General features: G+C 42.7%; 1 protein-coding gene across 3 annotated transcripts in view; it reads left to right on the top strand.

Moving 5' to 3' along the window:
* Window positions 1-14,819, top strand: part of CYLD (CYLD lysine 63 deubiquitinase) — a 46,511-nt gene that overhangs the window by 19,255 nt on the left and 12,437 nt on the right. For all 3 annotated transcript variants that reach the window (XM_084215495.1, XM_084215494.1, XM_084215496.1), the window contains 4 exons: window positions 2-110; window positions 1,112-1,230; window positions 1,834-2,050; window positions 3,499-7,729. In XM_084215495.1, the coding sequence (XP_084071621.1) occupies window positions 2-110; window positions 1,112-1,230; window positions 1,834-2,050; window positions 3,499-3,683 (630 nt within the window). In that variant the 3' untranslated portion in view covers window positions 3,684-7,729. The remainder of the gene's footprint in view (window position 1; window positions 111-1,111; window positions 1,231-1,833; window positions 2,051-3,498; window positions 7,730-14,819) is intronic.

Here is a 14,819-nt window from a genome sequence, read left to right as displayed (position 1 = left end):
GGCACCCTCTTGCCTGATTATCCAGATGCCCCGGTTTGGAAAAGACTTCAAAATGTTCAATAAAATTTTTCCATCCTTGGAATTAAATATAACAGACTTACTTGAAGACAGTAAGTATATAACATTGCATTGTATAATAAAAGAGAGTTGCTGAGAGTGACTTCAACAGTCAAAGTATTCCTGATACTTCTGGTGGTTTGTTGGGTTTTTTTATCGTTGGATATTTACCAAGATAGTGTGAGATGCTCGGGCTGAAGAGAAATGAAATTTTACTGGGTAGAATGCTTTTTTCCTCTCATGTAAATTAGAAGCTCTAATTCAGAAGAATATATAGAATACAAATTCTCTTTTTTGTTTAAGTTTTGAATACCTGTACAGCTGAACTTACTTCAGGACTGTTTTTAAAATTGAGTTATTAGCAGCAAAACTGTTCATTAGTTCATTAGACTAGAAGGAAGCTTGGGATGAGGATGTGCACCTGTGGTATATTGTGGTTGTACATTTTTTAGCCATAATTATATCACTTCTTTTTGTGACCCAAGTTTCTGTCATTGGTCATTCACTGAATTTTTCATTGCATTATACTAAGGAAGGACACCTGGTTTTAAATTTGAGTTTAGAATTAATAAAACTGCCAAAATTCCTTAGAATAATAATCTCTGGAGTTGCCGTGGCCAATTCTCTCACCGTCTTGGCCATCAGCTTATGCGGGGGTTTTTTTTTGGTGGTTGTTTTTTGTTTGGTTTGGGGTTTTTTTTGGGTTGGGTTTTTTTTTTTTGCTGGTGTTGACAGCTGTAGGAGCTAAGACCACTATGATGAGAGAGAGCTAACATGATTTAAAAGCCTGTTTTTCCTTGTTCACACACTTGATTTTTATCATCTTGTTTTGCCCCTTACCAGTGTAAATGTTTTTCTCTTAATCCACACTGCACCAAAGAGAAGTTAAATAGACTGGTACATTTCTCTTTGATTAGCAATCTCATTTTAACTTTTTTTTTAATGTAGTGTCATTCTCCATTTAAAGTAATAGTTGTCCTTCATTTTCATATTCCTTTTGTTAAAAATCAAAGCCTCCCCAGCCTGGAGACTAATACCTTTGTTGCCACTGCAGCTCCCAGGCAGTGCCGTATCTGCAGAGGGCTCGCTATGTACGAGTGCAGGGAGTGCTATGAAGACACTGATATTTCTGCTGGCAAAATCAAGCAGTTCTGCAAAACGTGCAATACACAGGTCAGTGCTTGTCTTTGATATTCCCATGGGTTTTACCCAAATGGTTAATGCTGTGGTAATCAAAAGAAAGGCAGAAGAGATAGTGAGACTTCTTCACCAGCACCAGTGTAGCTGCCACCCACCAAGTAAAGTGTCTCCTTCGGTGACAGATCAGACTCCTGCAATGTGTTTATCAGCATGGCAACTGCCAAGTCCAGGATTTGACACGGTGGAGAAGTAGTAACCATGTGTTTTAAATCTAATTTTATGTTCATGCTACCTTGTTAGAGTTGATAAATTCACGACAGAAATGCTATGTTTTGCTGTTTGGCAATTGCATGAAGATGTCAATCACGGCTTGTTTTCAAATCTGAGCATAGTAGAAAACTGTTGCATTAAACCTGACCTCCTTTCTAACCTTAGGTTTGAATTTTCTGGGCAATATTGAACTACCCTGGTGGGGGAAAATAGAAGAAACGTTTAGTCAGCTGCTGTTATTGCAGTTCCTTCTCAACACCATTAATCTTCTGTTCAGCAGTAATGTCCTTTTTAGCTTTGTCTGCCACCGAAACAAATAATCTTACGGGATGTTTTTTCTTTTCTGAAATATCACTTCAATTGTAGGTTCATCTTCATCCCAAGAGACAGAGTCATAAATTCAATCCGTTGTCCCTTCCGAAGGATCTGCCGGACTGGGACTGGCGGCACGGCTGCATCCCCTCGCAGAAGATGGAGCTGTTTGCGGTGCTGTGCATCGAGACCAGCCACTACGTGGCCTTCGTCAAGTACGGCAGGGACGACTCCGCCTGGCTCTTCTTCGACAGCATGGCAGATCGGGATGGTAACCTACCTTCACCCTCTCCTCTTTCTCTTGCAGTTTTGTATGTGTGGTTTAGATTTCAGGGACAATTTCCCTAAAGTTGTGGGGATATTAGTGTAGTTTAACTTGATGTGCTCGATGCTGGGATGCTGATCTTGGCTTAGCCTTACCTTAGCACATTGATTTCATGGCAGCTGCTGATTTGTGTATTCTGAATTTCACCTCAGTTGGTTACCTTAGTAATTAGATGGTTCAGAAGTAACTGAAGAAGTTTCCTAGTAGGGCTCACTATACATTTTTCTATGCTTTGCAAATTAGGCAATCAATTTTAAATAATCAACTCCAGAAATGTACTTTCCATTTATATTTAAGTTGATGTACATGATTATCAGTTAGCATACAAATATTTTTATTACTTTTTCTTAAATGACTTAGGGATAGATGTCTTTAGAATAAAGGAAGTAGTCACACATTACAATATCTATGCTATTCCTTTGAATCCTTTTACAGTTATTGATGGAAAATTGTTACCCTGTAATAATACAGATGTCAGTAGAACAACTGTTTTCTTAGATGCTGCTTTTTAAACAGATCCCATTTAAATATGGACTCTGTAGTTCTGGTGCCTAAGAAAAACAATAATAGATGAAGTGTCAGACACATAGTAACAGTTTTTGCATGAAGTATTCTTGAACCACTCTGTTACAGTGTGAGTTGGCAGGGAGAGAAGAGTCTTGCCTCCTGTTGAAAATGGTACTGCTACAGAAGTGAAGTCACTTTCTTACAACAGCCAGAAGACAATCAAGCTTTGTTTCACAGTGCTTGAAATATGTATGACTGATGTTTGTAAAGAACCACTTTATTTCAGGAATTTAGGTCACATGAGATGCTGGAAATATCTCCTGCTAATCTTAGGGGGGTTTTTAGTATTGCAAATATTTTCCTTCAGCTTTTCTTCATAAGCTAAAAATCTCTGCTGGGAACAGCAGGATGTCCATACTTGTGTTGTTTGAATTTGCTCAGTTTTATGAAAATGGCCAGGATCAAACTGTGCCTTAGTCTTGCAAGTCAGGTACAGACACAATTTGTAAATTCATCAGCTGTTACCAGTTGTCATGTTATTAACAAATTCAGTGCATGTGAGGTATGTATTCAGGTCACTTTCCTAAAGTCGCACAGAATTTTTAGTGTTAATGAAAATCCAGAGTTCCCCTTGGTTTTGTGGGGTGTTTATATGGGTGTGGTTTTTTGGTGAACTCTACAGGATATTCTGATTCTCATAGTGATTTCGTGAACAATACACTTCTCATAGATGTTTACCCTGCAGCAGTCCAGTGTGCATGTTTAAGTTTTTTAGAGGGTGTTTTCAAGAACTGGTGATGCTGTCATAATAAAAGTACATTTTGAAAAGCAAATATATGTAGATGTTCTCCTAATCTCTTTCTCCTTCTTTCCTAATGGTTTAAAAGGAGGTCAGAATGGCTTTAACATTCCACAAGTTACCCCATGTCCAGAAGTTGGTGAATACCTGAAGATGTCTCTAGAAGAATTGCACTCACTGGATTCCAGGAAAATCCAAGGCTGTGCACGAAGACTGCTTTGTGATGCTTACATGTGCATGTATCAAAGTCCAACAATGAGTTTATACAAATGAACCAGGATCTCTGCAGAACTGAGGAGACAGTACAGAGTCACCCACTCTTGGGTTTGCTGCAGTTTTGGGAAGTTCAATGCAACCGTTGCTGGCAATGGAAGAAGTTGACTATGACATCCAGAGGATTTACTGTTCCAAAAACTACATATGGAGTTCTGTCACTGAAGTATTTAAGCATTTTGCACTCTAGGAAGTGTGCTTGTGTGTGTTTGTTTTATAAACAAAGTTAAGTTACTAAAACTTAAAAGCTTTAAGTGCATTGATGATACACAGGCTTTTTTAAAATGTCAAAGGTGGAATTATATCAGGAGAAATCTCCTTAGTCCATTGGGAATGTAAGGATACAGTATTCTAGCTCAGTGCATTTCTGTGGACAGGGATGATCATTCTTATGTGTTTCTCTATACCTACCCTGTCTCCTCACCCTTGATCTTTTTAGCACCATAGATTCTCTCTCAAAGAGAGAATAACTTCACTTTGAGTAAGATAAATTTTAGACTGCTCATTGCATATTATGTTCTCTCATTGACTACATTCTTTTCAGTTCCAAAAATTAACATTCATTTAAAGATATGAATCCCTGTCTTGCAAAAATCGAACACACAGACTTGCTGTGTTGTTAACTTGCAACTTTTGGAGGGGAAAGAGAGGAAAAGAAGAGGGTATTAAGGGGAAGCATAATTGCTAAAATATAAAATTAGCAATGAAAATTAACAGATGTCTTTTTCTAAGTGTCTATTTTTAAAGAAACAAAGCAGTCTGGAACAGAACAGCAACTGTACACAAATGATTCCAGGACAAAACAATAAAATCATGGATTGCCTCAGGGAATGTTACTGAAGTGAGTTCTAGTCCTTGGTAAATAAAACTGAATTTTCTACAGTACATTAAGCTACTGCCTGGGAATGTTACACATCTGACTCTTCATTTCAGGATTAGTAATATTAAAAAAAGAATATTAAAAATCTCTGCTTGGAAAGATGAAGCTATACATAAAGGTAGATCAGAGTTTTACTGTATACCAAGTACCTGATGAAAACTAACTTGAAAAGCTGCAAAACCTGTGTTTATGTAAAGTACTATACTTTGAAGTCTGTTGGTTCCTGTTTGCAATGACATACTGTTGTTTTAGTTGCCTTTTAGCTACTTCTGTCTACACTACTGGCAAACATGCAACTATATATATACAGTAACATCTGGTTGTACCAATGGCATCTATATGAACTGTACATTTTCAACTCTTAAACTGTTTTATATGGAAACTTCCTTTATGGGATCAAGTCTATAGGAGGGAAGAGATAACAAATTTAACAGAGGAAAAGCCACATTGAAAAAGCCACTGTTTTAAAGGCAATGGAGACTGATCCTTTATTGTAGAAAGTGTGGTTGCTTTGTTTTTCTTGGAAAACCTAGAATCTTTCTTTGGGACACACTCTACCATAGAGGGTAGTAAGTTTGTAAACTGCTTGAAGGACTAATCTGTGAGAAGCAGGGGCTGCTGAGGGGGTTGATCTGTTCCATTAGCCTTTGCATGAAGCGTGCTCTCACCTTTCACTCTCAAGAGCAACAAGGTCATTAGAGGTGTCACCCTTGCTTTGGCCTGCAAGTCCCCTGGCTTTCATGTTCCCTTGCCTTATTTAACCAGTCTGTGCTCCTTGGCCAAACTCTTTTGTTTTTGTACAGAGCTCTTGACCTCTTTCTCTCCTGAAAAAAATCAGTGAGGTTTTAGGGATGGATTCTATAACCAGGCCCCTTGTGTCCCAACCTGGAAGGAGGTCCGAGCAGTGACCCGTTTGAACAAGGAGCAAACACAGGCCCAAGCACAAACCTGCACCCAGGAGACCAGTCTGAATGTCTGGATTCTTTCTCTTCCCTAGCCCTAGATTTATTTTTGACTTTCCTAGTGCATTAATTTCGTATGTCTTCCACTGGTGTCATCTTTCCAACCCCCAGCCTCATTTCCTCGTCCTGCCTGAGCTTGGAGAACAGCCTTGGACCTGCTATGGCCAGAGGAGAGAATTGAAATTAGCAGCTGTATTAAAGTTTCCTAGGTGAATAATCTTGTAGCAAAATATCCACTCTTTCATACAGCTGGAAAGTACCCAGCTTTTCAGGAGATACACTCAATTAGCAGAAGTGAATTAATACACATGGGTGTAAATGGACTTGGCTTCTTGCCTCCAAACTCCTGGCCTTTCAATGGAAAAGGAAAAGAAGTGTGCACTCTTCCTGTGGGACACAGGGAATATTCTTTACTGTGCACGCTTCTTGGTGACAAATACTGTGTTTGGAAAGGCAGGCAGTGCTCTGCAGCCTGCCTGTTGTACTATAGATTATTGCAAAATGGTAAATAGTTTTGCAAGCACTGTATGATTACATGGTTAGTTTGTTGCCCACTTAAGAGGGCAGAGATATCTTCTACAGCATGCAAAAAAAAATTAGTTTTGGCAATCAAGGAGTCTTCTTTTAATCTAAAATGTATTGCTGTGTTCTGTACTGCACTGCATTGGAGGTGATCTAGCAATGTAAATGAAATGTTACAGAAATAACCCCAATTTTATTTCCTTTCTCAGAAACGAGTGTACAAACAGAAAAGTGATTTCACTGTGAAAGGAAGCTTGTAAAATAACTTATATGCAAGGGTAAAAAAGGTGGGGTTTTCTGAGTGTTTTTTAGCCTTCAGCATATATTTGTAGGGGATTTGAATAAGCTATTTTGAAGCTTGCATTCTAAGCATCTACTGTTGTTAACTGTAATGCCCAAAGAGTCCAGTGACTAAGCACCCAACATTTGTTGTTTAATGCATTTGGAAACCTCCCAATCGCTTATTTTCTCTCTTCTTTTTTTTCTTTTTTTTTTTTTTAATATGGTGAATGTCCCCCCAAATTAATAGCCCTTAGATCATTCTTCATGGTTTGGCTCATAAGTACTGCTAACAATGGCCTTAACCTGTGAGTAGGAAAATACATTGACAACATGGTTCCTGACAGCCTGTAAAAATGTAAAGTTTCGTAGGACAAACTTTTGTAACTGGGGAAAAAACCTTCATCCCATGCAACTTGCCTGCTCTGCTAAACATTTATAGAACTAGGGGTTTGAAATGGAACAAATCACTGTGCCACTAAATTCTTGCTTATTTTGAACATAGAGGGTAAAGAGGAGGTATTAGCTAAAGGTGATGCCTTATAGATTTACTCAAGCAAACAAAATCCTTCAAGAAAGCCCCAACCAAACCCACTGTAAGTTACATCTGAAGGCTTGTCATTGGGCGGGGGACATAATTGGAGGAAAAAATTACAAAAATATCTATGTTCAGTAAAGGTCTTTCTAATATGTGATACTGATTCTGTGCTCTTGAAAATTGTAGTACTGTGTTGTACTGAACAGCCTGTGAGATTCCCATTTTAAGCAAGTACTGTGTAACAAGAATTGCTCTTGATCATAAATGGTTCATTTCAATGCACTTATTTTTCTCTGCACTTTATACTCCACTGAGTAGCTGAGCGTGGTCACCATGATCCCTGACACTTGCCAGTTCCATCCAATCCCAAGGCACCACCCTGCTGCATACCAGACTGGTGTGGTTTCCCAACTGAGCTGGTGTAAAAAGCAGCTTGAAAGCTCTGTGTATTTTTACCACTGTAACAAAGCATGTTTTTATCTGTTCTTGATGTTTTGCTAAATAAACATCCCATGTTTTGTGCACAAATAGTCTCTTAAGCTTACAAGGCTGTCTCCAAGAAGGCATAAGGGAAACAAACCATTGGATCAGGTTGCCCTCAACTAGCCTTAATTTATTTTTTTTTCCCAATGGTAGGGCTGAATGAGCTGCTGCTGGAAAGGAATGTACTATGTGCTCTTTCTGTATTAATATTAATTAAAAATATTATTCTTATGGCTCTATTCATTTCTTTGGGACTTGGAAATGTGGGAATGTCATGAAAAAGCATGAAGACAAGGTGAACTAACCAGGGTGTTTTTGTGTACTTACAGGCAGTTTTATGTTTATACATTTCTTTTAGTCCTTCAACATTTCTAGGAAACTTGTACTGTATAAAATCAAGTCTAAGATTACTACTTGTGTCTTACCAATTAACATGTAATGCTGTAAGGGAAAACCACCGAAAAGCAGCTATAGCTGCCTGGAGTTTGCCTGGGGGGATTTTATTTTTAAATTTTTAGTACAGCAATTTACTAATGCTAGTGAGCAGCTCCTCCAGGAATAATGCTATAGCTTCACTGCTGAATCCACAGCTGCCACTTTCTATGCATTTTCTGTCTAGAAAAACACTAACTCCTATTCAGTAGGAGTAGGTTTACCTTTCTATTTATTTTTCCTGAGTATTTTAGTAGTAATAAATAAATAAAAACTGATAAGTATAGTGAATAAAATCCTACCTGAGCATGTGAAAGGAATTATGTCAATTTAAGTAATTTTAAAATATTAATGTTACGGAAAATCCTTAAACTCTTGTAAAAAAAATTAGGTGCAAAAGCTGTTTTTCGGAAACCGAGGGTGGGTTTGTTGTTGAAGCGGAGCTTTCCAGGAGCAGGACGATGATGCTGCCCGGGCGGGGCCGGCGCTCGGGCCGCTGCCGCTCTGCGGCCACACGGGGGCAGTGCCCGCCCCGCTGCGCCCGGAACGCGCGCGGCGGCACCCGCGGCCCGCCCTGGCCCCGCTCTGTCCCCCTGTGACCCCTGTGTCCCCTCTCTGTCCCCGCTCTGTCCCCCTGTGACCCCTGTGTCCCCGCTCTGTCCCCCTGCACTGTCCCCTTGTGTCCCCTGTGTCGCCGCTGTCCCCCTGTGACCCCCGCTCTGTCCCCGCTCTGTCCCCTGTGTCCCCGCTCTGTCCCCCTGTGTCCCCTGTGTCCCCGCTCTGTCCCCCTGTGACCCCTGTGTCCCCGCTCTGTCCCCCTGTGTCCCCCTGCACTGTCCCCTTGTGTCCCCTGTGTCGCCGCTCTGTCCCCCTGTGACCCCCGCTCTGTCCCCTGTGTCCCCGCTCTGTCCCCCTGTGACCCCTGTGTCCCCGCTCTGTCCCCCTGTGTCCCCCTGCACTGTCCCCTTGTGTCCCCTGTGTCGCCGCTCTGTCCCCCTGTGTCCCCGGTCTGTCCCCTGCTCTGTCCTCCTCTGCCCCCTCTCTGTCCCCCTGTGTCCCCGCTCTGTCCCACTGTGTCCCGTTCTGTCCTCCTCTGTCCCCCCCTCTGTCCCGCTGTGTCCCCACGGCTTTGTGCCGGAGCCGGAGCCGCCCGGGCTGGCGGGCAGTGTGCCCCAGAGCCCCGGGCCAGGCTGGGAAACTGGATCCGACCGGTGCCCGTGTGTGAGTGAGGGAAGCAGGTACTGCTGGCAGATGAAAAATGCCAAGGAAATCGTAGGGTAATTGCGGCACTCTGATGAAAGGTGATGAAAAATGGTATCAACAACACGAACGTAGGAATAATCCTTCACACCGAAGCTCCCACGCGAAGTGAAGTGCCAGAGCGGAGAGCCAGGTCCGGCCGCTGCTGCGGCTGCAGCTCAGCCTCCCCAGCCAGCCCCGGCCTCCCCCCCGGGCTTCTCCTCTCCCTGCCGGCTCAGGAGCCGGGTCAGCCCGAGTCCCGCAGCCCCCAGGTACTAAGGAGAGAAAAACCCCACCGACCCCACCAAAAATCAACCTGCATTTTGTGGCCCTAACTGACAAGTTTTGCAGCTGGTCGTTTTGTGTATGCGGAAATTCCATAGTGTATATTGTTATTTACTAATCACTTTTATTAAATCATTAATTTTAATGAATTGACAAAACCAAACTGAGTTTTCCTGGGTCTAACTCTTGCCTCTATGTATAAATAACTGAAAATGGCAGTAATTCCGTGTGTGTATTTTCTGTCTCTGGCTGTGCCTGACTCCCCATGTGGTTGCTGGTGCTGTGCTGGGGCTGTGGGGCTGAGCTGCCCCAGATGGAGCCCGTGGGAGCTGACAGCAAGGCAGGCCTGGCTTCACCACGTTATCTTCAAACTTCCTACACCTGTAGCTTTCTAATTTTTGATGAGTCTCTGCTTTCCATCCTCTTTGTCCAACAATTTTCAGCTGTTCCTTGAAGCACAGACATCTGGGAAGGAAAGGATGATTGTATAGAAGTTACACTTATATATTTTTTTATACAGTATATATATTTTTTTATACAGTTTGTAAGTTGGCTGCATTTACCTTCTCTTTGTAATGAGACCAGTTTGACTCTGCTAGTGCTCATGTGTGAAGATGTTTATTCACTGAGTAACATCTCACATTCCACACTGCATGTTGGGGTATTTTTAACCATGCAAACTTCCCACCTATCAAAGTAATTTGCAAAGGTAATTTTGTTTCTACTCATCTATTACAATAAATCAATGAATAAATAAATTATAATGCAGCAATTAAATGCATAATGAGATGGGCAACAACTATTAATAAATGCAGAGCTAGTTGCCCAAAGGTGAACAGACTCCCCCTCTCTTCTTACAAGTCAGGTAATGATCTTTCTATAATGGAGAAACAAGCAGCTGTTAAACATGTAAATGAAACCAAGGGATGGATGAGTTCACGCTATAATACTGTTCTTCAGCCCCATTATTATTGTTACATTATCAGTTCTTCTGTGACTTTTCCTCTGAATATTTAAAGATAGGGAGGGGATATGCAATTATGCTTAAACATCCTTCTGCCAAGTGATTGACTGAATGAACCCAGCCATGTTGCTGAGGAAGGAGCTGGCTCCCTTCAGCACCCTAACTGGTACAGGCTGAGTTTTATCCCAGCACAGCTGCTACAGAACCAGTGCTGATCTTCTGAATATTTCAAAAGAAAATGTTGAAATTTCATGAGGGATAGAGGTTCCTTTTAAAAAGCCCCCAACAAATTGACATTATTAAATATCTAATCTAAACAAAACTATGCAAGTAGGGTATAAACTAGTGGATCTTCTCATTTTAAATGTGGCTGTGAATTGTAATATCACTGCTACTCTCAGTGTTTGATATTGCATAAGGAAAAGCAGAATAAAGTTTCCCCCTTGAAGTATTCTCCTGTAGTATGCATGCTTGGGGATGCTTCATGTTTCTTCAATTCACACCCATCCTCAATATCCTTTTCCTCTTCAAAATTAATTCTCAGAGAATTATTGTTTCATTGGAACACCTTTATATCTTTCTTCAACAGCCACCACAGTGAACCCCTTGTCATTTTACTCTGGCTCCTTCCTGAGCATGTGCTTATGTTCTCTGTCTCTCTGTGTCACTTGTTTGTGTTTACCCACATGTGCTTTACCACCCGAGATCACATCATTCCAAAAACCTCTTTCCAAAGGAATGAATGATGGGTGCATTGGGGTTTGCCTCAGTCTGAGCTGGCTCTGGCACATCATTAATGTGGGGCTGAGGAGACACAGCACTGCCCAGGATTCCGAGTTGCTCATCTAAAGCTTTCTTGTATTTAGAAGTGTACAGTTTCCCTCCCAGCCCCCCACACAGTTTGAGACTTTCAAGGGCAGCAGTTGGCAGAGAATTCAATGAAGCTACAGTGGTTGATTTATTGTAATAGATGGCAGGAAGCAGAATTATCTTAGCAAATTAGTTTGGCTGATAGGAAAGCTGGCCAGCAGATAAGGGGCAGCGCTGATGCCTGACCTGACCTGCACATACCTCTGACAGAGTTTCACCAGTTCAGTTTAGGATGAGTCACTGCACTGAGCAGAAAGTGCTCAGGAAGAACAAACAAAGCAGGATGTGGCACCAGCTGCAGGCAGCATGCTCCTGGAACCACTGTCCTTGCACTGCCCAGCTGCCCTGAACTTTCTGGGTCAGGTGAGAAATATTACCTGCTCCATTCATCATTTTATACAATTCAGACATTCACAAAGAGACTGTTTCACAGAAAAAGCTGAAAAAGTCTTTCAATTGCATACTGCAGTCACTGAAGTTCAGCTGTATTTATCAACCCAAATGAGGTGATTTCTTTGGCTTTCCACTGCTGCTCCTCTCTGGCTCCTTAAAGCCCAGCAGCAGCTGGATGAGGGAACCTATGGCAGTCAGGTGACCTGCAGAGCTTTTGCTAAAGTTTGATGGTCTTTTATGGGTCTTTCATGCAGAGAGAATACATTTACCTCTCCCCAGACACTGTCTACTCCCACTTCTCCTGTTTATACAGGAGAAAACAGAACCCTCAAAGCCTTGAATAAGTTCACAGTATATTCTATTTAGCACTGCAGCTGTGTCTGCAGCAGGGCAGAAGCTGTTTAAAACCTGGCAGAAAAAAAAAAAAGATACAGATATAAAGAGCTCACATTTGAGAGGAGCTCAGTTTGGGAATTGTCACTAACTGCACACACATATGTTGTGTCTGTGTGTTTGTGTCTGTGTGGTTGAGAAGCACAGTTGTCATTAAGGGAAGCAAGACCTTTCCTGCCATATTTCATCTTGCTGGAGCTCCCTGGAGCAGGATGGTCAGGGTGGGAACTGTAGGACAAAGCCTCCAGGTGACTTTGTTGGTGCACTGCTGTACAAGGTACTCAGAAGATATTTCTTTAAGCAGGCACTGGATGTGCCTTTGATTTTATGTCGGGCTGGTGAGGATGGCAAGAAGAATTTTTCAGTTCAAACTCTGACTTTCGGTTCAAACTCTGTCAGCAGACCCCAAAGGATCCTCCTCTGGAAACTGACAATTTTAGTGTCTTTCATCCTTGGGGAGCAGCTGCCTTCCATACCAGGGGAGCTTGCTCAGAGATGCTGAATGGGACCTCAGACAAAGGTGCTGGGATTTAGTGGAGCAGTTGGTTCTGTGCACCAAGTGCACAGAAAAGCTCAAGAGTGCAGAGTTGTGGAGCTCCTCATGGCAAGAGCAGGCTGAGAAATGGGCAGTGTCCTGGTCCCTGCAGGGATTGGTGCCAGCAGGTGCTAAAGCCTTGACCCCTGTGGGCCACCTGGATCAGCACATTCATCAAGGGTGTAGAAATGAGTTTTACAGTCCAGGTTAGCAGCACTCATCCTGCCTTTGCACAGGCTGGGAGCCCTGCTTGGCTCCTGCAGCCAGAACCAACAGGCACCTCTTAGTTCTTGTAACAAGTGTGAGGAAATTAAATTATAAACATAGAGAAAAATACTATGATAAACACTGGGGGGGGCACCAGGGAGAGAGGGATGGGAGTGAACCCTTTCTGCAAGGTAAGAACTCAGTGATAAATAGATCTGTGCATATTTCCCAGTCTCATTCCTCACTTGCCAAGTCTGATGCTATTTTCATTAGGCCATGTTACCATACATGTCATTTTATACAAAGGTGCAGTATATCACAACTGGAGGTTGAGGTGCTTGTAGTGAACACAAATGAGCTTGTAATGGTCCATCTGCTTTGATTTTATTTAGTGATCCCTCAAGGGCTGGGAGCTAGAGTGAGAATAACAATGCTTCAACCCATCTGCTATTGTAGTACCAGCTCCAGTTGAATTATCACATGTTCTGAGTGGCTGGCATATGCTGTGACATAAAGCCACAAGAAAGTGTTGCTCTCCAGCTGTTGTGTTGACAAATACTTTTCAGCCAGTCATTAAGATCAGCTCAATAACCAGGGGGAAACTGTAGCTAAAAGTTGATTATTATTTTATTTTATTTTAAGCATTAGAAATCACTAGTACAATATATTTTATTTAAAAATGTGTCACTAAGGGCACACATTGTATATGAGCTCTAACAATAAAAAATTCCCTGTGATGCCCATAAATTTATGTGTTATAGGATTGGATGGGCATCTCTGTAAGTGACAGTGTAAATCTTAGTAATGAGGCTCTGGCTAACCTTGTTTAAGCAGCAGCACATCTCAAGATGTGTATGTATAAACTGGCTGGCCTGGCAGTGCTATGGGCAGGCCTGACCATGGAAGGAACAGCTCAGGAGGAGATTGTGATCGAGGCCCCACGCAGGGATAGAGTAAAAATTGAACTGAGGAGGAAAGTGAGACAAGACCTGCACAGAGACAGGTACCTTGTGGGTGCAACAGGTTCAGGTGGCCCATCTGGCACTGCACCTCCTCTGGGCTGCAAAGTGTCACTGCTGAAAGTGGCCTTTTCTAATATGGCCTTTACTCCCTCTTCTGCCCTTGGTGACCTCCTGAAGAGCTCAGGTCACTCTGGAGGCACCCCAAGTTGTGCCCACACAGAGCACTTGCTCCAGAGCAAGTCTGAGAAGAGTGTTTGTGGAGCTCTGCTGACAATAGTCAGACTGTCCCCCTGTCCTTCTCTCTCCACCCTGTCCTCTCAGGGCTGCTGGAATCCACCACTGTGCCTAGGAACAAAAGGAAAGGCATTTCCCACACCTTCAAAGGCTACTACACAGACAGATGGAAGTGGGAAAGGCGATGTTCCCTGCTCAGGCTGAGAGAATGTTCTCTCTTTCTGCAGGTGACACGTGCAGGGACAGCACACACCTTTCAGGCACTGCCCCCTGTCCAGCAGGCACGAGTTCAATGAGAACAGAGACAGCAAAATCTCTTCTGGATATTCCAAAACACCCTCCAGAATTCTCATCCCTAATCCCAGCCTGTCCTGCAGGGGAAGGGTTTGGTGAGGAGCACACCCAGAGGATGCTGAGGGATGGCACCAGCCCCAAGTGCTGCCGGTGCCCAGGAGGGCTGGGTGGGCTCCGCTGCCCTCCCGTTACCCACTGCACTGGGGAGCAGCTCCTGAGCATGACTTACACTCCTATTTTCGCTCAGAAAAACAATGGGCACTGTTCACAGCCAGGCAGTTCAGCTCTGGAGGTTTATATTTCCTATTGTGGCCCAAGAGCCGTGGGTGCCAGCTGTCACTGGTGCTGCCATTGTGTCACGGTCCCCTGGCTAGGGCAGGAATCGTTGATTACGTTGCCTTTTGAATCAGTTGATTGCCATGAATAATAGGCCAAAAAGGCTGTCAGCATTTTGACTTTAACTATAACTGTTACAATTAATTATGGGTTTAATTAGCATATATGCCTAGCAGTAGAGAATATAATACTTCATGGGTAACAGATGATCCTGCAGCTGTAGCATAAAGAGTGGTACAGGTTGGGACACAGATAGTTATTAATAAATGGCTTCTATTGTTTGAGGTCCTTATTTATACAAATTAGCAGGCATGACATAATCAACCCA

Source organism: Fringilla coelebs, assembly GCF_963513975.1.
Source record: "Fringilla coelebs genome assembly, chromosome: 14".
NCBI lineage: Eukaryota > Metazoa > Chordata > Aves > Passeriformes > Fringillidae > Fringilla > Fringilla coelebs.
The sequence above is the reverse complement of the archived record's forward strand: the minus strand, read 5'-3'. Positions and strand labels throughout refer to the sequence as shown.